This window comes from Rana temporaria, chromosome 10 (assembly GCF_905171775.1).
Source record: "Rana temporaria chromosome 10, aRanTem1.1, whole genome shotgun sequence".
NCBI classification, from domain to species: domain Eukaryota; kingdom Metazoa; phylum Chordata; class Amphibia; order Anura; family Ranidae; genus Rana; species Rana temporaria.
The window spans coordinates 149,193,662-149,217,645 of record NC_053498.1 but is presented as its reverse complement, the minus strand read 5'-3'; the positions used below and the strand labels follow the sequence as shown (position 1 = coordinate 149,217,645).

The 23,984-nt window shown below is 46.2% G+C and overlaps 1 protein-coding gene across 1 annotated transcript in view; it reads left to right on the top strand.

The window, feature by feature from the left end:
* ACOT7 (acyl-CoA thioesterase 7) overlaps positions 1-23,984 on the top strand; it is a 173,588-nt gene that overhangs the window by 63,628 nt on the left and 85,976 nt on the right. Inside the window, exons 4-6 of the mRNA XM_040326711.1 lie at positions 7,530-7,644; positions 16,457-16,471; positions 19,588-19,674. Coding sequence (XP_040182645.1) covers positions 7,530-7,644; positions 16,457-16,471; positions 19,588-19,674 — 217 coding nt within the window. The remainder of the gene's footprint in view (positions 1-7,529; positions 7,645-16,456; positions 16,472-19,587; positions 19,675-23,984) is intronic.

Below are 23,984 nucleotides of genomic sequence, written 5' to 3'. Positions count from 1 at the left end.
TTTTCCTTCCCTTTGCCCCTTGTTTTTCTTCCCTTTGCCCCTTGTTTTTCTTCCCTTTTGCCCCTGCCTTTCTTCTCTTTTGCCCCTGCTTTTTTTTGATCTTTGTAGGGCGGATTTACCCTTAAATTGTTCCCATTTTCTCTGTGCTAACCAAATGGAATTTCTTCTGTTTAAATGAAATTTTATTGTTAGACCGTAGAAGAGCCATAAATCCAGAGCGGGGGAATGCGAAAGCGCGACCAAATTCTTCCTGTAAAAAATCAAAAATCCACTCCGGCCCTCAAGTCCCAGCCCGATCGTTTTTCTTTCTTGGCCGGCTGACTCCCATTTTCCGTTGCAGAACGTACTTGATAACTAAGCAGAAATAAAGACACTTTTGGTGGAAAACTGGCTGAAAATTTTCCACTGCTGTAAACACGGGGGATTTGTGTATAGCAGCGATCGCAGTCACGTGTGCGTCAATTATCACGCCATTTGCATCCTGTGAGATATCTTCACATCTACATCTTGCTTTCCATGACCGCTAAATATAGACTCAGACTCGTGTCGTCGGGGTTCATTAAAATTTTATTTTATTTTTTATTTTAACCACTTCCAGTCCGGGGCGAATCCTGACATTCCTCGCATACATGTAAAAGTCAGCAGTCTTTTTTTTTTTTTTTTTTCCTAGAAAATTACTTAGGACCCCCAAACAGTATACTGTACAGTAAAACCTTGGATTGAGAGTAACTTGGTTTGAGAGCATTTTGCAAGACAAGCAAAATGTTTTAATAAATGTTGCCTTGATATACAAGCGATGTCTTGATATAAGAGCAGCGTCATGTCACCACTGAGTATACCTTGTTTCCCCAAAAATAAGACCTACTCCGATAATAAGACCTAGCATGATTCTCGGGGAGGGCTGCAATATAAGCCCTACCCTGAAAATAAGCCCTAGTAAAATGTATTATTTTTTTTTTACCGTAATCTACCTTGCAGAGGTCTTCTCCTCTCCTCCTGGCTGACAGCCGCCCCCCTCCCCAGTCCACAAAGAGGGCCAATGCCAGTGAGACAATGGCTCCCCCCCTCTGCTCTCCTCCCGCCCGATGCCCGCAGCCCCTCCCTCCTCAGCGCACGGAGCGTGGACAGATGCCAGCGGGACAGCGGCTCCCCCCTCTTCTCTCCTCCCGCCCGATGCCCACAGCCCCCCCTCCCCAGTGCACGGAGCAGACAGATGCCAGCGGGACAGCGGCTCCCCCCTTCGCTCTCCTCGCGCCCGATGCCCACAGCCCCTACCTCCTCAGCGCACGGAGCAGACAGATGCCAGCGGGACACCAGCTCCCCCCTCCTCCGCTCTTCTCCCATCTGACGCCTGCGGCCTTCCCTTCCAGTGCACGGAGCAGAGCGGGGATCTCGGAGCAGAGAAGAATAGCCCAAGGGAGACCATGCGACCACCAGGTAAGCTGCAAGAAAGGTATTTCCCACAAAACCATTACAAAGGGAGACATGCTGCACCCCACATCGGCACAATTCCTTTAAATGTAATTGCATAAATCTTTAAGGATGGATTTTAAGAAGCTTTTTAGGTCCTGATCTGACAGGGAGGGGGGAGGGGGGACACATGAGATGGATAATTGACACAGCAGAAGCACTATGCATTCTATTATGCTTTAAAGGGAAAAAAAAAATGTTTGCGTTACAACCACTTTAAGATCATTGAACATACCGTAAAAAAATAAGACATCCCCCGAAAATAAGCCCTAGTGTGTTCTAGGTTGCCAAAATTAATATAAGACCCGGGCATATTTTCGGGGAAACACGGTAAAAGAGAAGAGAGGCGCCTCTAAGTGTAGCAATATGGTTACATTTAATGAAGGGACAACATTTAGCAACACTTAGAATATACACATTTAGCTACACTTAGAGGCGCCTCTCTTCTCTTTTCTACTCTGGAGCTCCTGATGGATTTTGCTTCTAATCCCCTTGTGGAGGCTTTCATTGGTGGATAGACATTTTATGATTACACAACAACCAATCGCATCGCTAAAATCTTTTTATATGAACTATAAACTGAAGGACTTATGAATAAATGGTTGTGGGACCCGCAGACCCGATCGCCGCCGGAGTCCCGCGATCGGTCTCCGGAGCTGAAGAACGGGGAGAGTTGTGTGTAAACACAGCTTCCCCGTTCTTCACTGTGGCAGTGTCATTGATCGTCTGTTGCCTGATATAGGGAAAGGCGATCACTGACGTCACACGTCCAGCCCCGCCCCCTACAGTTAGAAACACATATGAGGTCACACATAACCCCTTCAGCACCCCCTTGTGGTTAACTCCCAAACTGCAATTGTAATTTTCACAGTAATCAGTGCATTTTTATAGAATTTTTTTGCTGTGAAAATGACAATGGTCCCAAAAATGTGTCAAAATTGTCCGATGTGTCCGCCATAATGTCGCAGTCATGAAAAAAATCGCTGATCGCCGCCATTAGTAGAAAATGATTTATTTTTTTTATAAAAATGCAATAAAACTATCCCCTATTTTGTAAACATTATACATTTTGCACAAACCAATCGATAAACGCTTATTGCGATTTTTTTTTTTTTTTTATCAAAAATATTTAGAAGAATACGTATCGGCCTAAACTGAGAAAAATTTTTTTTATATATTTTTGGGGGATATTTATTATAGCAAAAAGTAAAAAATATTGCATTATTTTCAAAATTGTCGCTCTATTTTTGTTTATAGCGCAAAAAATAAAAACCGCAGAGGTGATCAAATACCACCAAAAGAAGGCTTATACTCTCGAGTCACCTTTTTGCACCTGATCTCCCGGACTTTGGGGACCCGGTCCCGGCCGGCCGTAGGTCCTCTGAACCCGGAACTTGGCATACACGTAGCCCCACTCTTCCTCTACAAGTGTGCAAAGTTTGTTGTCCGGGGGACCTATGGCCGGGGAGCACCGATTTTTCAAAGCCGGGCACCCCTTCCATTGACACCTATGTTAAATGGTAATTTCTCCGGTAACTTTGGGGATCCGGTACCTCCCTGGACCCCAAACTTGGCACACATGTAGCCCCGATTTTTGAAACCCGGGCACCCCTTCCATAGACTCCCATGTTAAACGGTAGTCTAGGCATGGGCACAGTGAGGCATGCAGATGGGCACCCTAGGCTTATACTAGTCAATACGTTTTCCCAGTTTTTTTGTGGTAAAATTAGGTGCCTCGACTTATATTTGGGTTAACTTATACTCGAGTATATACGGTAGGTTTATTCACGTCCTTGTTATTGCGTATAGGTTTTGTTATAAATGGGGGGAAAAAAAATTGGAATAAAGAATTATACTGGAAAAAAAAGATAAAAACAAAATATACCCTACATTTTTTTTATCAAATTGTTTTCTTTCTTTCTTATTTATTTTACTTTTTAATTTTTATGTTTTTCCTTCAAAAAATTATAATAAAAAAAAAAAAAATATATATATATATATATATATATATATATATATATATATATATATATATATATATATTTTAATTATGTTCCTATTACAGGGAATGTAAACATCCCTTGTAATATGTCCCCCCCCCCTTTTTTTTCATCAGTGTCCTCAGTTCTCCATAAATCCCCTTCACATTACAGTCCTTGGTTCCCCCTTTTCACATCAAACTCCTCAGTTGAACACCCGCCCCCCCCCCCCACATCTGATTCTTACCTACATCAGTCCCCCCCCCCCTTCTACATCATAGTTGAACGCCGCCCACCTCCAGATTAGTGTCCTGCCTTTCCGTGGTACTAGTGGTCGGTCCACAGTGCAAAAATCCCGGACACAACACGGCACCCCCAGATGGCACCCCGGTTGAGAAACTCTGGCCTAGGAAATTACTGAGATTTCACTATGAAGTCTGATCCATTTAAATGGGCCCCCCCCCGCCACTCTCCAACCCATAATTGCCCCCCCCCCTCCATATTGCTCCAATCAAACGCTCCTTTCTCCTGTGGGGGTTCTATGCAAATTTCACCATGAAGTGGACAGACCCTTTTAATGATGACTTCCAGAAGCGATCGTCCTCCTTAGTTAGACGGAAGGCGCGATCGAAGTTACTCGATCTTTTGTTGTTGTGTTGTTTTTTTTTAGTTTTCACACTTTTTTTTTTTCCTGTGTGAATGTGATCTCTGCAGGTGGGGGGGGGGGGGGAAGTCACACGGCTGGCAACGTGTTATTTATTTTCCGTTTGGAAGAATCCCGACCTCAGACTGAAGAGAAGTGTGACAGCGCTACAGCTGTGAGTCACCCGCCAGAAGCTTCTCCTCCTGCCAAACATGTTACGGTGAACGCGCGCCAACTTCTTTTTTTTTTATAAAGGGCAACTCCACCTGGAACTGAATTATGTTTATACAGAATGGTTTACTTTTCTCATGGCTTTTACCACAGATTGACCACAGATTGTTCCCTTTTGAATGGTCTCCAGCACAACAACATTTGCACCTGCAATATTTTCTCCACTTCCATTGTGGTGTGCTCTCGCACAGATTCATAGGTTTTAGGGATTTTTATAGAGCTATTTGCATACTGTATGCGTGCATCCGTCCCTGCCCCCGAGGAGCGTGCATCCTTCTCTGCCCCCGAGGAGCGTGCATCCTTCTCTGCCCCCAGGGAGCATGCATCCGTCCCTGCCCCCAGTGGAGCGTGCATCCGTCCTTGCCCCCTGGGAGCGTGCATCCGTCCTTGCCCCCTGGGAGCGTGCATCCGTCCTTGCCCCCTGGGAGCGTGCATTTGTCCCTGCCCCCAGGGAGCGTGCATATGTCCCTGCCCCCAGGGAGCGTGCATTTGTCCCTGCCCCCAGGGAGCGTGCATCCGTCCCTGCCCCCAGGGAGCGTGCATCCGTCCCTGCCCCCAGGGAGCGTGCATCCGTTACTGCCCTCAGGCTCGGTTCACACTGGTGCGATGCGGGAACCCTGTGAATCAAATGCGATGTCTGGCATTGCATTAGTGGGAAATGGGTCTTAAGTCCTTGCCCCCAAAGAGCCTACATCCGTCCCTGCCCTCAAGCAGCTTACATCTGTCCCTGCCCCCAATGAGCCTACATCAGTTCCCCCCCCCCTAAAGGAGCCTACATCAGTCCCCCCCCCCTTAAGGAGCCTACACCAGTCCCCCCCCCCTTAAGGAGCCTACACCAGTCCCCCCCTTAAGGAGCCTACACCAGCCCCCCCCCTTAAGGAGCCTACATCAGTCCCCCCCCTTAAGGAGCCTACATCAGTCCCCCCCCCTTAAGGAGCCTACATCAGTCCCCCCCCCTTAAGGAGCCTACATCAGTCGTCCCCCCTTAAGGAGCCTACATCAGTCCCCCCCCCCTTAAGGAGCCTACATCAGTCCCCCCCCCCCTTAAGGAGCCTACATCAGTCTCCCCCCCCCTTAAGGAGCCTACATCAGTCTCCCCCCCCTTAAGGAGCCTACATCAGTCTCCCCCCCCTTAAGGAGCCTACATCAGTCCCCCCCCCTTAAGGAGCCTACATCAGTCCCCCCCCCTTAAGGAGCCTACATCAGCCCCCCCCCCTTAAGGAGCCTACATCAGTCCCCCCCCCTTAAGGAGCCTACATCAGTCCCCCCCCCTTAAGGAGCCTACATCAGTCCCCCCCCTTAAGGAGCCTACATCAGTCCCCCCCCCCTTAAGGAGCTTACACCAGTCCCCCCCAAGGAGCCTACATCGGCCCCCCCAAGGAGCCTACATCGGCAACCCCCAAGGAGCCTACATCGGCAACCCCCCCCCCCCAAGGAGCCTACATCCGTCTCCCACCCTCAAGGAGCTTACAAGAATCACTCCCAGGATACACATTTAACCCCTTCCTCGCCCCTAGTATTAACCTCTTCCCTGCCAGTCACATTTATACAGTAATCAATGCATTTTTATAGCACTGTTCGCTGTATAAATGTGAAATGGTCCCAAAAATGTGTCCGATGTGTCCGCCGCAATATCGCAGTCCTGACAAAAATCGCAGATTGCCGCTATTACTAGTAAAAAAAAAAAATAGAAGACAATGTCAGAATTCTATCCCCTATTTTGTAGCCGCTATAACTTTTGCGCAAACCAATCACTATACGCTTATTGCGATTTTTTTTTTTTTTTTTTTTTTTATTATTTTTTTTTTTACCAAAAATATGTAGAAGAATACGTATTGGCCTAAACTGAGAACTTTTTTTTTTTTTTAATTGGGATATTTATTATAGTAAAACATATTGTGTTTGTTTTTCAAAATTGTCGCTCCTATTTTTGTTTATAGCGCAAACAATAAAAACCGCAGAGGTGATCAAATACCACCAAAAAAAAGCTCTATTTGTGAGAAAAAAAGGACGTAAATTTTGTTTGGGAGCCACATCGCACGACCGCGCGATTTGTATTTAAAGCGCAACAGTGCCGAAAGCTGAAATTTCGCCTGGGCAGGAAGGGGGTATATGTGCCCAGTAAGCAAGTGGTTAATATTATATACACAGTTAGGGACTCAAATTGTACAGTTCCCGCTTGACATGGTAGGCAAACTCCCGACATGTTTCGCCCACTGGGCTTCTTCAGGGTGTAGGTTTGTCTGCTTCTAATCATGACATTCTATCAAATAAACCTATAACATAAGTATGCATACAATATCTCACAATGTCTTCAGCAAAGTGTTTTGCGGCTCTTTCTTGTGCATCATCCTTAGAGGAGGCTTCCTTCTGGGAAGATCACCATGAGGACCAATTTGATGCAGTGTGCAGCGTATGGTCTGAGCACTGACAGGCTGACCTCTTCCCCACCCCTTCACCCTCTGCAGCAGTGCTGGCAGCACTCATACGTCTGTTTCCCAAAGACAACCTCTGGATATGACGCTGAGCACGTGACCTCAACTTCTTTGGTGGACCATGGCGGGGGGAGGGGAACACGTCCTGTTATACCGCTGGATGGTCTTAGCCACCGTGCTGCAGATCAGTTTCAGGGTCTTGGCGATCTTCTTATATCCTCGGCCATCTTTATGTAGAGACACAATTCTTTATATCAGATCCTCAGAGAGTTCTTTGCCATGAGGGGCCATGTTGTCCTTCCAGTGACCAGTATGAGAGAGTGAGAGCGATAACACCAAATTTAACACACCTGCTCCCCATTCACACCTGAGACCTTGTCACACTAACGAGTCACATGACACCGGGGGAGGGGAAATGGCTAATTGGAGCCCAATTTGTACTGACTTTTGTTGCCAGCGGTTTAGACATTAATGGCTGTGTGTTGAGTTATTTTGAGGGGACGGCAAATTGACACTGTTATACAAGCTGTACACTCACTACACAACATTGTAGATACAAAGTGTAATTTCTTCAGTGTTGTCACAAGAAAAGATTTACACAAATGTGAGGGGTGTACTTACTTTTGTGAGACACTGTATCAGCAAGTGCATATCATAACTATACCAATCGCTTTTAATCATGTTTATAAATAAATGATCGATTTTTTTTTTTTTTATTATTATTATTATTTTGTTTTTGTTTTTAAAGATAAAAATCTGTTGTATTTTCAGTACGAGAATGAAGGAAAAGAGGAGGAGGGGAAGAAGAGGTACGAAAATCAGAAACTGGATCGTCTGGAAACCAAACTGAGAAATGGCGACAGCATTGTTACCGTCATTAACCCAGGTGAGGGGGCGCACAAGTGTTTTTATCTGTTTTTAATTAGATTTTTTTCAATAAATGGATACATTCAATCAATAAAATCCGTTTAATAAATGTAAACTATAAATTAATGAATAACATTTATTAACGTAATAAATTAAATCTATAAAAGTTAATAATAATTTTAATAAAAAATTAATTCTACAAAAAAAAATGTAATTTCAAAATAAATCAACAGAATGTTATTAATACATTTTAAATCAATATATTGATATTAATTTGATTTAATAGACCTAAACAAATCAATAAAATGTATTAAAGTCGTTTAAATTATAGCTGTAAAATGTTAACAAATTAAATCCATAAAATCCATAAAATCGTATTAATAAATTAAACCCCTAAAATGTTAATAAAAATGTAATTCATAAATTTAAATCAATTTATTGATATTAATTTGATTTCATTTAATAAGTTCAAACTAAATAATACAATTTATGTTCAACTATTTTTATAACATTTTTATACACCTATAAGCATTTCATATATTTTTAAAAAGTATACAATACATTATATATATATAAAAAAAAACACATTTACACAGAAATAAATCTATCCTATAGGGCACTCCTCTCTAAAGACCAGGCTCTTGAGGTTCTCTCATCCCTCCCCCACCCCCACCCCCACTGAGAAAAAAAAAATTATATATATATATATATATATATATATATATATATATATATATATATATATATATATATATATATATATATATATATATATATATATATATATATATATATATATATATATATATATAATTTTAATACTTTTTTTTATAGATGTGTGTGTGTGTGTGTGTGTGTATATGTGTATGTGTATGTGTATGTGTATATATATATATATATATATATATATATATATATATATATATATATATATATATATATATATATATATATATATATAATTTTTTTTTGGTATAATATTATTTTATTGTTTTATATTCATCTTACAGGGATTTCCCCTATGTCCAACAGATATACATATATAATAACGGTCTGCCTATACTAGTCGAATACATTATATATTCTTTCCGATTTATATATTATTTTTTTATTTAATTTTTTTACTTTTAAATAATATAATTTAATAAAGTATTTTAAATTAAAGCCATAAAACGGTACTAATAAATGAAATCCATCGGCAGAGCCGACCTACTGCCGTAATACTGCGGCGGCTGGTCGGCAAGCGGACAATTGCGCGGTCGTGCGACGTGGCTCCCAAACAAAATTGGCGTCCTTTTTTTCCCTACAAATAGAGCTTTCTTTTGGTCACCTCTGCGCTATAAACAAAAATAGAGCGACAATTTTAAAAGAAAAAAACAATATTTTTTACTTTTTGCTATAATAAATATCCCGAAAAATATATAAATACATTTTTTTTTCCTCAGTTTAGGCCGATACGTATTCTTCTACCTATTTTTGATAAAAACAAAATCGCAATAAGCGTTTGATTGGTTTGCGCAAAAGTTATAGGCGGCAGGTCGGCTCTGCGAGATCTCGTAGCTATACGTCATCTCTCCCAGCAGCCAATAGGGGCGCGCGCCCCCCCGCTTGTCCCTGATCCCGGCGCGCATGATTGCAAACCGTGTAAACACACAGCTCCCGGTCCTGTCAGGGGGGAAATGCGATACAATGTATGAACAGCGATCAGTCATTTCCCCTAGTGAGGCCACACCCCCTACAGTTAGAACACACCCAGGAAACATACTTAACCCCTTCCCCGTCCCCTAGTGTTAACCCCTTCCCTGCCAGTGGCATTTTTATAGTATTCAATGTATTTTTATAGCACTGATCGCTCTAAAAATGCCAATGGTCCCAAAAATGTGTTAAAAGTGTCCGAAGTGTCCGCCATAATGTCACAGTACCGAAAAAATCGCTGATCGCCGCCATTACTAGTAAAAAAATTTTTTTTACAAAAATGCCATAAAACTATCCCCTATTTTGTAGACGCTATAACTTTTGCGCAAAGCAATCAATGAGCGCTTATTGCGATTTTTTTTTTTTTTTATCAAATATATGTAGAAGAATACGTATCGGCCTAAACTGAGGAAAAAATTTTTTTTTTTTATATTTTGGGGGATATTTATTATAGCAAAAAGTAAAAAATATTCATTTTTTTTTTCAAAATTGTCGTTCTATTTTTGTTTATAGCGCAAAACAAAAACAAAAAAACGCAGAGGTGATCAAATACCACCAAAAGAAAGCTCTATCTGTGGGGGGGGGGGGGGGGGGGGGGGGAAGGACGCCAATTTTGTTTGGGAGTCACGTCGCACGACCGCGCAATTGTCAGTTAAAGCGACGCAGCGCCGAATCGCAAAAAGCGGGCTGGTCTTTGACCAGCAAAATGGTCCAGGGCTGAAGTGGTTAAGACACAAATTCAGTCGACCCATTTTAATGTTGTCGGGTTTTGTCTTCTCCTTTATTCTTCTAACACTCTGGGGATGAGTTTCCGGCGCCTCCGCAATGTTGTTGAACCCAAATGTAGCGCCGCACGCGGTCTTGTTATCGGAGATGAGGAGCTGAGAGAAGACGTGAAGCCAAAAAAAAAAAAAGAAAAACATTTCGAGGCAGAACGACTTTCATGTTGATAACACTTCTGAATGAAAGTTCTGATTTTCCGCAGATACATTTTTCCCCAGTCTGTGATTTTTGCATTCGCTTTAAACTTTGAGCGCCAGGCGGGGTGTTTGGGCAGAGGCGCGGCGGTTGCCTAGCAACATTTCACAAGGGGTAAATGATTTCCTTTGGTTTGTACACAGACAGATAACGTTGTGTTCAGACATCTTTGTTCTTTTCCGTTTGTTGATCTCCAAGTGGAAAATGTAACTGAGCTATTTTTTATTTATTTTTTATATATATATTTTTTTACTTTTTTCTTTTTTTTTTGGAGAGCAGAAAATGTATAAATATGTATATTTACATTGAGCTGAACTCCCACAGCTCTGCTCTCTCTCTTTGTGCAGGGTGACAGGTCTTGTCTCCGCCACCCTCCTATAGTTTTTTGAAGTGGGTGGAGCCTGCTGGGCCCCTCCCACAGCTCTGCACTCTCTCCTTGTGCAGGGGGAATGGTCTGGTCACCACCCCCTCTTGCAATTTTCTGCAGGCTGTAGTTGGTGGAGCCTGCTGGGCCCCTCCCACAGTTATGCTCTCTTTTTGTGCAGGGTGACTGGTCTTGTCACCACCCCCTCCTGTAGTTTTTTGTAGTGAGCCCCTCCCACAGCTCGGCTCTCTCTCCTTGTGCAGGGTGGCTGGTCTTGTCACCGCCCCCTTCTGTAGTTTTCTGTAGTGGGAGGAGCCTGCTGGGGCCCCTCCCACAGCTCTGCACTCTCTCCTTGTGCAGGGGGAATGGTCTGGTCTCCGCCCCCCTCTTGCAATTTTCAGCAGGCAGGCTGTAGTTGGTGGAGCCTGCTTGGCCCCTCCCACAGTTTTGCTCTCTTTTTGTGCAGGGTGACTGGTCTTGTCACCACCCCCTCCTGTAGTTTTTTGTAGTGGGCCCCTCCCACAGCTCGGGTCTTTATTCCTTGTGCATGGTGACTGGTCTTGTCACCGCCCCCTTCTTTAGTTTTCTGTAGTGGGAGGAGCCTGATGGGCCCCTCCCAATGTTTTCCTTCCTATCCTTGTGTAGGGGGACTTGTCTTGTCTCTGCCCCCTTCTGTAGCGGGTGAACCCTGCTGGACCCCTCCCACAGCTCGGCTTTTTCTTCTTGTACAGGGTGACTGGTCTTGTCTCCGCGCCCTCCTGTAGTTTTTTGTAGTGGGTGGAGACTGCTGGGCCCCTCCCACAGCTCTTCTCTCTCGTCTTGTGCAGGGTGACAGGTCTTGTCTCCGCCCCCCTCCTGTAGTTTTCTGTAGTGGGTGGAGCCTGCTGGGCCCCTCCCACAGCTCTTCTCTCTCGTCTTGTGCAGGGTGACAGGTCTTGTCTCCGCCCCCCTCCTGTAGTTTTCTGTAGTGGGTGGAGCCTGCTGGGCCCCTCCCACAGCTCTTCTCTCTCGTCTTGTGCAGGGTGACAGGTCTTGTCTCCGCCCCCCTCCTGTAGTTTTCTGTAGTGAGTGGAGCCTGCTGGGCCCCTCCCAATGTTTTGCTCCCTCTCCTTGTGCAGGGGGACTGGTCTTGTCACCGCCCCTTCTGTAGTGGGTGGACCCTGCTCTACCCCTCCCACAGCTCTTCTCTCTCGTCTTGTGCAGGGTGACGGGTCTTGTCTCCGCCCCCTCCTGTAGTTTTCTGTAGTGGGCCCCTCCCACAGCTCTCCTCTCTCTCCTTGTACAGGGTGATTGGTCTTGTCTCCGCCCCCTCCTGTAGTTTACTGTCGTGGGTGGAGCCTGCTGGGCCCCTCCCAAAGTTTTGCCCCCTCCTTGTGCAGGGGGACTGATCTTGCCTCCTCCCCCCTCTTCTAACATTCTGCAGGCAGGCTGTAGTGGGTGGAGCCTGCTGGACCCCACCCACAGCTCCGCTCTCTGCACAGGCTATGTACAGCTACTTTTTACAAGGTAGTATCTGGGTTTATAAAGGCATTTGGTGCACACAGAGTGATTTATATCCTTTGTGGCCATGGCGGAATAGGTTTAGATTAAGAATTCTGTATCGGGGGACCTGAAGTTTGGAAAACATGTATAGAAAGTCCAAAGAGAACACCGGACCAATGAGTCCAAAAACCTTCAACGTTGGTATCCGTTCAGCAGGACAACATAAATGTTTTCTTCCCGAGTACTCTGTTACTTTGTTTCATTTTTCATACAAGCTGCGGTGATCCTGCCATTTTAAGTTTACAGTTTCCACTGTAAAGCATCGGAAGGAACGCACGTGCCCCCCCCCCCCCCCCCCCCCCGCCTGCAGGACACGCGGCCTTGTTTACTTTCCATGAAGAAGGCGGTAAACAGAACTCGCAGGCCTCAGATCGAATGTTCCAAATAAAGCGTTTTATTACCTCGTACCTCTGAGATCTCTCCGGTCACCAGATCCTCCCGTACAGTCGGCGCCATATTTTATTGGTTTTGCAGCTCCCGGGGGGGGGATTGACATGGAGAGGCAATCTGACAATATTGGTTACTTCTGTAGTCCTGTAGAGCGCGGTGTGCGAGGTCGCCGCGTTCGCGGGTCTCGTGATGAGAAAGGGACCTTTTTATATTCCGGAGACGTTTCCATCGTTACAATGTCATAAAATCTCCTTCACACCGACGCATGGAGCCGTATAATACATATTCCGGGATGGCGGGCGCCGCCCACCCTAGAAATGGAAATTTTTTGAAAAAAGGAAACGAGACAAAACAAAAACCAATAAAAATCAACAGTAGTATTCCTGTAAGAATGCATTTCATACCCCACAGTCTACATAGAATTACCTATTCATAACATGGGTACCTTTTCCAGTCTACTGACCCCCCCCCCCCTACCTTCGAAAGACCACCCACCCTCTTTATCCAACGGTCCCCTCAAAAAAAAAAAAGGGGGGGGCAGTACAAATGATACATAATACTAAAAAAGAGGAGGGTACCAGAAGGGCCCATAAATGGCTGCCTCTCAGATTCTACCCCACAAACCCCATTCGCCCATATCACCTCCAACCAGTGGCTGCCCTAAAAATAAATAATCCCCATAAATGATCTGTAAACAGCAAAAAAGGGGGGGGGGCAGTACAAATGATACATAATACCAAAAAAAAGGGAACCAGAAGGGCCCATAAATGGCTGCCTCTCATATTCTACCTTACAAACCCCATTTGCCCCCATCGCCTCTAACCTCTGGCTTCCCTAAGAAAAGAAAATCCCCATAAATTATCTATAAACGGCAAATAAAAAAGGGGGGGGTGGAAGAGTACAAATGATACATAACACTAAAAAAAGAGGGTACCAGGAGGAGCTGCCTTCCAGATTCTACCTCACTAGCCCCGTTTGCCCACATCACCTCCAACCCGTAGCTTCCCTAAGAAATAAAATCCCCCGAAATTATCCATAAACGGCAAAAAAAAAGGGGGATGGAAACGATAAATAACACTAAAGGAAAGGGTGCCAGGAGCCAGGAGGACCCATAAACGGCTGCCTTTCAGATTCTACCCCACAAACCCCATTCGCCCACGTCACCTCCAACCCGTAGCTTCCCTAAAAAATTAAATCCCCATAAAATATCCGTGAACGGCAAAAAAAAGGGGGGGGGGAGTACAAATGATACATAACACTAAAAAAAGAGGGTACCAGGGGGCCCATAAATGGCTGCCTTTCATATTCTACCTCGCAAACCCCATTTGCCCACATCACACGCACCCCAGAGCCAATCACAGGAATTACACGAAGGTGATTTTGCACCTAAGGGCTGCCCTGCCACAGTATATGTACTTGGGGCGGTCCTTAAGTGGTTAATCAACTTATAAAAAAATAGGGGGGGGGGGGATTTTGGGTAAATCTATGGGGGTTTTTTATTTTTAGGGAGGTCACTGGTTGGAGATGAAAGGAGGTGAATGGGGATTAATAGATGCATGGAATCTCCCTGCACTGGCTGCAGCCATTTTAACTGTGGGCAACTGAAGCTTCTGCCTGTTCACTTCCTGGATTTAGACAGGTTCGCACCTCCAGCTCTGCAGCTCTCATTGGCCCTTTGACTCACCCCCCCTCCCTTCCTGGCAAACTCTCAGGAGAGAGAGAGAGAGAGGGAGATGTACATGTCATAAGCCTAGGCTAATGACCAGACATGAAACAGGAAGTGGGCTGTGTAAGGAAATAGGAAGTGGGCTGTGTAAAGAAAACAGGAAGTGGGCTGTGTAAAGAAAATAGGAAGTGGGCTGTGTAAGGAAATAGGAAGTGGGCTGTGTAAAGAAAACAGGAAGTGGGCTGTGTAAAGAAAATAGGAAGTGGGCTGTGTAAAGAAAACAGGAAGTGGGCTGTGTAAAGAAAACAGGAAGTGGGCTGTGTAAAGAAAACAGGAAGTGGGCTGTGTAAAGAAAACAGGAAGTGGGCTGTGTAAAGAAAACAGGAAGTGGGCTGTGTAAAGAAAACAGGAAGTGGGCTGTGTAAAGAAAACAGGAAGTGGGCTGTGTAAAGAAAACAGGAAGTGGGCTGTATAAGGGATTTACTGGCAGAAAAAAAATGTTTTACTATCCAAAGTTAAAACAACAACAAGGGCAGAAGATTTAATAGATGAAAAGATGAAAAAATGACTGAAGTTCTGCTGTAATGTGGCTGATGACAACCAGAGCAAATTTATTTAGCCGTCGCCCTGAGCAACCACTAATGTCCCATTCGCATGCTATGTTCCCATCTTCCATATTCATATTTCATTCTTCATACTATCCTGCACGATTAATCATTAAAAAAAATTGCGATCTTGATTCAACCCCCCCACGATCTTAATCCAGCATTTCCACAATTCACGTAACAAGTGCAGAGCCGTTCTCTGCTCACAGCTGTCAAAAAAAAAAAAGAAGTTGGCAAAGTTTATCACAAGTTGCTCAGCGCTGAAAGAAATGGAAACGTATCATTTTTTTTTTTTTTTTTTTGGAGATCAAATGAATGAACTTTGGTCTGTAAATGAGGGCAGTTTAACCGCTTAAAGACTAATAGCTAGATTCAGGTAGGCAGGCGTAGCGTTGCGGCGGCGTAGTGTATCTTGTTTACACTACGCCGCCGTAAGTTAGCGAGGCAAGTACATGATTCACAAAGTACTTGCCTGCTAAGTTACAGCGGCGTAGCGTAAATCGGGCGGGCGGAAGCGCGCCTAATTCAAATTTAGCTGAGGGGGCGTGTTTTATGGTAATGGGGGTGACCTTGCGTGATTGACGTAATTTACGAACGGCGCGTGCGCCGTCCGTGTACATATCCCAGTGTGCATTGCGGCAAAGTACACCGCACGGTCCTATTGGGTTTGACGTGGACGTAAACGACGTAAATCCCTATTCACGGACGACTTGCGCAAACAACGTAAAATTTTAGAATTTCGACGCAGGAACGGCGGCCATACTTAACATTACTATTCCAGCTATTTGATGGAATAACTTTAGGCCTGATAATGCGTTACGTAAACGGCATATCTGTACTGCGTCGGCCGGGCGTACGTTCGTGAATAGGCATATCTAGTGATTTACATATTCGACGCCGGCCGTAATGGCAGCGCCACCTAGCGGTCAGCCTAAAAATTACACTTTAGGATACGATGGTGTAAGACACTTCCGCCGCTCGTATCTGAGCCTAATGTAAGCGTATCTGGTTACCAGAATACGCTTAAATTAGCGCCGGCGTGAATTCAGACTTAGGCTGGCGTATCTACTGATACGCCAGCCTAAGTCTTTCTGAATCTAGCTATAAGCCTTTTTCTGACATTTGTTGCTTACAAGTTACAAATCCAGTATTTTTTGCTTGAAAATTACTTGGAACCCCCAAACAGTTATATATATTAGTAGAGACTCTAGAGAATAAAATGGCGGTTGTTTTCAATATTTTATGTCGCACTGTCACAGCGGTCTTTCAAATACATTTTTTTTTGGGGGGGGGGATACACTTCAATGAATACAAAAATAAACCGTAAATTTAGCCCCCTTTTTTTTTTTTTGTATAATGTGAAGGATGATGTTACGCCGTGAGAATCGTGATCTTTATTCTAAGAAAAAAAAATCCTAATTTTGTCATTTCATCCAAAATCGTGCAGCTCTGCTATCCATAGATTATATCAAATCCATCTTTTTTTTTTCTTATTTTTGTAAACCATCAATTAAAAAAAACAAGAAAAACATGACTGATTATGAATTGATGATTTTAATCATAATGTATCCTTTTTTTATTGTTGCTTCAGACAGACAAAATAAAGGTGAGTGATCGGTATCGTCTGATCTGTGCTTGTGTGCTTGTTTGTCGAGTTCAAAGATTTCAACAGTAAAAAGCAGAAATTGCACGATTTGGTCTAAAGAATTATTAGTAATAATGAAACATTAACCACTTAAGACCCGGACCAATATGCAGGTTAAGGACCTTGCCCCTTTTTGCGATTCGGCACTGCGTCGCTTTAACTGACAATTGCGCGGGCGTGCGACGCGGCTCCCAAACAAAATTGGCGTCCTTTTTTTCCCCACAAATAGAGCTTTCTTTTCATGGTATTTGATCACCTCTGCGGTTTTTATTTTTTGCGCTATAAACAAAAATAGAGCGACAATTTTGAAAAAAATGCAATATTTTTTCCTTTTTGCTATAATAAATATCCTCTAAAAATATATAAAAAAAGTTTTTTTTTCCCTCAGTTTAGGCCGATACGTATTCTTCTACTTATTTTTGGTAAAAAAAATCGCAATAAGCGTTTATCGATTGGTTTGCGCAAAATTTATAGTGTTTAGAAAATAGGGGATAGTTTTATTACATTTTTATTAATAATTTTTTTTTTTACTACTAATGGCGGCGATCAGCGATTTTTTTTGTGACTGCGACATTATGGCGGACACTTCGGACAATTTTGACACATTTTTGGGACAATTGTCATTTTCACAGCAAAACATGCTATATAAATGCATTGTTTACTGTGAAAATGACAATTGCAGTTTGGGAGTTAACCACTAGGGGGCGCTGTAGGGGTTAAGTGTGACCTCATCTGTGTTTCTAACTGTAGGGGGCCGGGGCTGGATGTGTGACGTCATTGATTGTGTTTCCCTTTATCAGGGAACACACGATCAATGACGGCGTCACAGTGAAGAACGGGGAAGCTGTGTTTTACACTCACCTCTCCCCGTTCTTTAGCTCCGGGGACCGATCGCGGGACTCCAGCGGCGATCGGTTCCGCGGTCACGAAGCTTCGCGCGCCCGCGACCCACAGCTGGGCACTTAAAGAGGACGTACAGGTACGTACATGTGCCCAGCCGTGCCATTCTGCCGCCGTATATGTGCAGGAGGCGGTCCTTAAGTGGTTAAGTAGCACTTACACTTTTTTTTTTGGGGCGCCAAGCTTTTTTACCTGTGCATTTTGCCACATGTGTTGCACGAAAAAGCGTGCCTCCGCGACGCTTTTTTTTTTTTTGCACGTTTCGTAAATGCGTGCAATTTTTCGCACGTTCACAAAACGCTATAGTGAGATTGCAGCCGAACTCTCGGGGCAGCAGACGCGCTCAGTCTGCATTCAGAGACTGTGTCACTTTACACGGCTCCTTTCAGCCGGGTCGCTCGCTGCGCGCAGCGGTGCGTGCACATTAATTGATTTGCGGTAATACTTGTCCGCGTGTCAGGATCAGACTCGTATCTTCCTCTCTGATTGTATTAGACGCCGCAGCTTATCATGCAAAGAGGGACAATTACAGTAGAGGAAAGCGGCCGGGTTCTAGCGGGGCGTCTCCTCCGGTCGCACCATTCAGGCGGCGAAGGCGAGTGATTTATTCATGAGAGTATAATGACGGCGGATCGGAGTTATTGGAACGGCGGGTTTTCGTTAGAAGCCGCCTAATTATGCAGATAGGAATATATGGTTATTGTAGCGTGGCCTGCCGCGCTCTCGTGCGCTCACTCACTATTGTGAACAGGTACAAAGACATTGGAGAGGTGCTGCAGGGCCCTTTATAATTATCGGAATACAAAGAATAGGCGGGGCGGCGGCGGCGGCGGCAGGTATTTCCTGGAAAACGAATGTGAAGAACTTTTCCTGGAAAAGCGTCAACATTTGTTCTTTGCTTTGAATGTTTTTTTTACTTCCGGATGATTTCAGCAAAGCTCCTGGATTTTCCAAGCATTAGTGTGCAATCACCCGCCCCTCTTTTTCAATTTTCCGCAATTTTCAGCCGGACCGGCGCCTTCCTGTGTGCTTTTGGGGAGCAGCGTATAGGGCAGGGGACGCAAACTGGTGTGGCCCTTTGCCTATGGGAGTTATGGTTGTAACGGTCAGCCTTGCAAGGCCTCATGGGATTTGTAGTTCTGCAACAGCTGAAGGGCTACCAGTTTGAGACCCTTGCATAGGCGTGCACACAGGGTGTGCCAGGTGTGCCCAGGTACAACCTAATCACTGTGCAGCACAGAATTCCCCTAACTCCCCCCCCCCCATTTGCCCCACAGTTCTGCTGCGGGCACACACACAGGGTGATGTCGCAGGATGAGTGGGGGAAAGAGGCCGGTAAATATGTAATTTACAAGTGGCGGCTGGTGCTCAAAAAATTGAAGTTTAGTGCCACCTCCAGTGCCATCTGACAATGCCACCTGCCAGTGCCACCATCCAGTGCCAATTACTGCCACCTTCCATCCAGTGCCACCTGCCAGTGCGATCCAGTGCCAACTAAAGCCATCAGTGCCACCTGCCAATGCCAACCAGTGCTAACTATTGCCACCCAGTGCCACCTGCCAGTGCCAATTAGTGCCACCTGCCAGTCAGTGTCAACCAGTGCCACTTGCCAGTGTCACCTGTTAGTGCCACCTGCCAGTGCCATCTGCCAGTGCCAATCAGTTCCACCTGCCAGTGTCAGTGCCACCTGCCAGTGCCAATAAGTGCCACCTGCCAATCAGTGCCATCTGCTAGTACCATCTTTCAGTGCCATCCAGTGCAACCTGCCAGTGCCAATAAGTGCCTTCTGCTAGTGCCATCCAGTGCCACCAAAAAAAATAAAAAAATCGGCCTATATATATCGGCCATCGGCCGCCCTGATTTCTAAATATCGGCATCGGCCAGAGAAAAACCCATATCAGTCGACCTCTAGTCCCCGGGCCTTTCCGAGTGTTCCCGAGGCTCTCCCCCACCTCTGGCCACATGCGGTATTGCATGCTGTTGAAGTCAGTGGGGAAAAAATTATTTTTGTTTCCATTGACATCTATGGGGAAACTCGCTTTGATATGCGAGTGCTTTGGATTACGAGAATTCTCCTGGAACCGATTATGCTCGTAATCCGAGGTTTCACTGTATGTTTATAACTCCTGATCCTAAATTTGTGATGTTTTATATCCTCTTTTTTAATTCTCTTCCAGAGCCGTACACGGTGGGATATAGTCAGTCCAGTCTGATCCATCTGGTGGGGCCCTCGGATTGCACACTACACGGCTATGTGCACGGCGGTGAGTTCTGAAATTTTTCTGGATTGTGGAAGATTTGGGATAAATTCACAAAGTTCTAACACAAGGATAATGATCTTTATTGTGGTCACGTGACTGACATTGTCTGGTCCCATTGGACCCAGGAAGGCTCCTGCTGCCCCCCCCCCCCCTTCCACCAGCTATGAATCTGCCTGCATTAGATGGATCGGCATAGAGACCCATAACAAATCAGAGGACTCATTATACGGCGTCCAACCAGTGAAGTCCAAATATCATATTCTAAACTGTAATTCCAAGTGAATGTACCGTGCCTTGAAAAAGTATTCACACCCCTTGAAATCTCCCACATTTCTCATGTTACAACCAAAAACATAAATGTATTTTATTGGGATTTTATGTGAGAGACACAAAGTCCACAGAATATTTGCCCAAAGGTCTTGGGGATGATCCAGATGTTTTTTGGTAAATGATCCTTTTGTGTTCTTTGTGGTCAGCAGTGGCTTTGGCCTTGGAACTCTCCCATGGAGGCCATTTTTGCCCCGTCTCTTTCTTATTGTTGAATCCTGAACACCGACCTTACCTGAGCCAAGAGAGGCCTGGAGGTCTTTAGATGTTCTTCTGGGTTCTTTTTATGACCTCCAGGAGCACAACGAGGACTCATCCTGGAGTCCCAAAGCCTTATGCCCCGTACAGACGGTCGGAATTTCCGACAGAAAAAGTCCTATGGGAGCTTTTCGTCGGATATTCCGACCGGGTGTATGCCCCATCTGACTTTTTCCGTTGGAATTTCCGTCGGACTTGGATAGGGAGCAGGTTCTCTATTTTTTCTGCTGGAATTTCCGACGGAGGTTTTCCCGTTGAAAAGTCCGACCTTGTGTACAGGGCATTAGAAATGGCTTTTGTAGCCCCACTTGGTTCATCTGTTCTTGAATGTCTTTGGATCGCGGCATGATGCTTTTTGAGATCTTTTAGCGTGCTTCACTTTCTCAGACAGTGATTTCTTGATTCAACAGGTCTGACAGTAATCGGGCAAGTAAAATTTAAAAGGGTTGTATGGGTTAGTTTTATTTGTTTTTTAAATAACAAACATGTTATACTTGCCCCTCGTCTTCTGGGGTCCCTCGGCGGCTGTCTCGGCTCCTCCCCGCAAGAGCTAACCCCCCTCTGGGAAGCGCTCTCCCAAGGGGGTTATCTTGCAAGCGCGCTTCCTTCCCCTCGGGGCGCCGCGTCATTGATTTGATTGACAGGAGGGGAAGCCAATGGCTGCCAATCGATCATCCAATGAATGAGCCAACTAGAGCTTTTGGCGAAAGCAACGCAGGTTCGCGCCCAAGGAGATTTAGGTCTCGGGTAAGTAAAACGGGGGCTCGCGGGGGCCAGGATAGGATGCATCAAGGTGAAAAAACACGAGGCTTTACAACCCTTTTAACTCGGCTTTCCATAAAATGTGGTTAATCGCATTCATGATTTAGCAAAGAGGGGAGGGGGGCAATTACTTTTTCACATGGGGCCAGGCAGGATTGGACAGCTTTTTTCCCCCTAATAAATGAAATCATCATTTAAAAACGCCATTTTGGATTTACTCGCGTTGTCTTTGTCTAATATGAAAATGTGTTTGATCGGAATTATTTAAGTGCAACAAATATATGTAAAAAACAAATCAGGAAGGGGGTAAATACTTTTTCCCAGCTCTGTACATAGTGGGGCTCATAGTGACTGTTGACTTAAAGAGTCACATTGTTGCCTTTCTGACTCACATCTCCGTTGTAATCTATGGAGCCGCTGCTGCAGGTAATTGACGATGGAGTGATTTGTTTATAGAGGATTGCGCCCCCCCTCCCCTCCCCCGGGGGTCCAATAGACTCTCAGCCACCTGACCTTTTATTATTAAAGGAAGACGGCGCGGAGCGCAGTAATATATCCAGACAGCGCCCCTGGGGAGGGTGGGGGTGTGTCGGTGTGATGCTTCTATATATATATAAATGGGAATCCCAGAGAACCGCGAGAAAGATCTCCCGCTGGGGCTCCAGTCATATTAAAGGGCACAAAGTAAAATCAATCGAGGGGGGGGGGGGGGGGATTCAGCAAAACCCGCAACTGTGCCAAAGTCAGAAAGTCCCCTCTATTTCTATTTTTTAATTGAGTGAGCAGGTCTGCAGTGAGAAATCACGGGGCCCCGTACGGCCTACCTGAAAGGGCCCCTCCCCCCTCCTGCCCCAGAAAATATCAAAATGATATAAAAACAGAAGCAGAAGAGCTTACAATCTCTAATAGGGTGGGGCAGGTGGTACAAAAGATTGTAACTGTAGGCTTCCCTAAAGAGATGAGTTTTCAGGGATCGCCTGAAGGTAGCAGGAGTAGGGGATAGCCGGACAGGTTGAGGTAGCGAGTTCCAGAGGATGGGAGAGGCTACACGTCTATGGGAGGCCCCCGACCCGACCACACGTCTATGGGAGGCCCCCGACCCGACCACACGTCTATGGGAGGCCCCCGACCCGACCACGCGTCTATGGGAGGCCCCCGACCCGGCGTCTATGGGAGGCCCCCGACCCGGCCACGCGTCTGTGGGAGGCCCCCCGACCCGACCACACGTCTATGGGAGGCCCCCGACCCGGCCACACGTCTATGGGAGGCCCCCGACCCGGCCACGCGTCTATGGGAGGCCCCCGACCCGGCCGCACGTCTATGGGAGGCCCCAGACACGACCGCACGTCTATGGGAGGCCCCCGACCCGACCGCACGTCTATGGGAGGCCCCCGACCCGACCGCACGTCTATGGGAGGCCCCCGACCCGGCCGCACGTCTATGGGAGGCCCCCGACCCGGCCGCACGTCTATGGGAGGCCCCCGACCCGGCCGCACGTCTATGGGAGGCCCCCGACCCGGCCGCACGTCTATGGGAGGCCCCCGACCCGGCCGCACGTCTATGGGAGGCCCCCGACCCGGCCGCACGTCTATGGGAGGCCCCCGACCCGGCCGCACGTCTATGGGAGGCCCCCGACCCGGCCGCACGTCTATGGGAGGCCCCCGACCCGGCCGCACGTCTATGGGAGGCCCCTCTCCTTTTCCTGCCCCTCCCCCGGATCGGTGTACATCACGCTTTAGGTGCGTTGCTTTTAACGCCATTTCAGTCACATAAAATTAGAAGCGACTTTTTCGCACCTCGCCTTCGAACGGCTCTCAGGTGACTTGTGTAACATTTACCAATAAATTAGCTGGGATTGCTGTTCCAAGTGCAGGTGTGCAAATTAGCAGCTCATTAGCATATCCTTTGCCTGTAGAATGTTGGCGCCAAACGGAAATCTCTTGTTTCTCTTTCTTTCTTTTTTTTTTTGACTCAAGGATTTTAGCTGGTTTCAAAGGAAAAGTACGATCTTGAAGTCGATTCCCGGAGAGCTATTCTTGAGTTGCAATCATGGCTCTTTATTTTCTTGGCAATAAAAAAAAAAATACAGATACAGCACAGTGGCGGTGCATCCATAGTGGGCGCAAGGGCGCCGCCCCCTCTCTCCTGCACCCGTCACTCAACATCAGATAGATTTGTGCATTGCATGAATCTATCTCTTGTCGCCGCTGCCGCCACCTATTCAGGTGTCCGGCCCCCCTGTTGAGTGCCGGCCATCTGAATAACAGCGGTGGGGCATTTTGATTAGAGGCTCTAATTGGCTTCCTGATTAGAGCCTATGGGCTCTAATCGGCTTCCAAATGGTTAAACAGAGGGGCGCGCAGGCTGTGCGTTCCCTGTTTTATACCATGCTGTGTTAGGGAATCGCTTCCCTAACACTGACCCGCCTCTCAGCCAATCGGGTGCACCGGGTCTGGTATACCGGTCACCTGATTGGCTGAAACGACATTGAGGATGGAAGTAGGCATGGAGGAGAACTGCGCAGACCTGAGGAAGGTAAGTGCCGGGCTGGGGGGGAAACTGGCGACATTTGGTGGGAAACTGCCTGCAATTGAGGGGACAAACTGGCGGCATTTGAGGGTGCAAACTGGCGACATTTGGTGGGAAACTGCCTGCAATTGAGGGGGCAAACTGGTGGCATTTGAGGGGGCAAACTGGCAGCATTTGAGGGGGCAAACTGGCGGCCTTTGGGGGAACAAACTGGCGGCCTTTGGGGGGGAAAACTGGCGACATTTGAGGGGGCAAACTGGCTGCATTTAAGGGGGAAGACTGGCGGCATTTGAGGGTGCAAACTGGCGGCATTTGAGGGTGCAAACTGGCAGCATTTGAGGGGGCAAACTGGCAGCATTTGAGGGGGCAAACTGGCGGCATTTGGGGGAACAAACTGGCGGCATTCGAGGGGGCAAACTGGCTGCATTTGAGGGGGC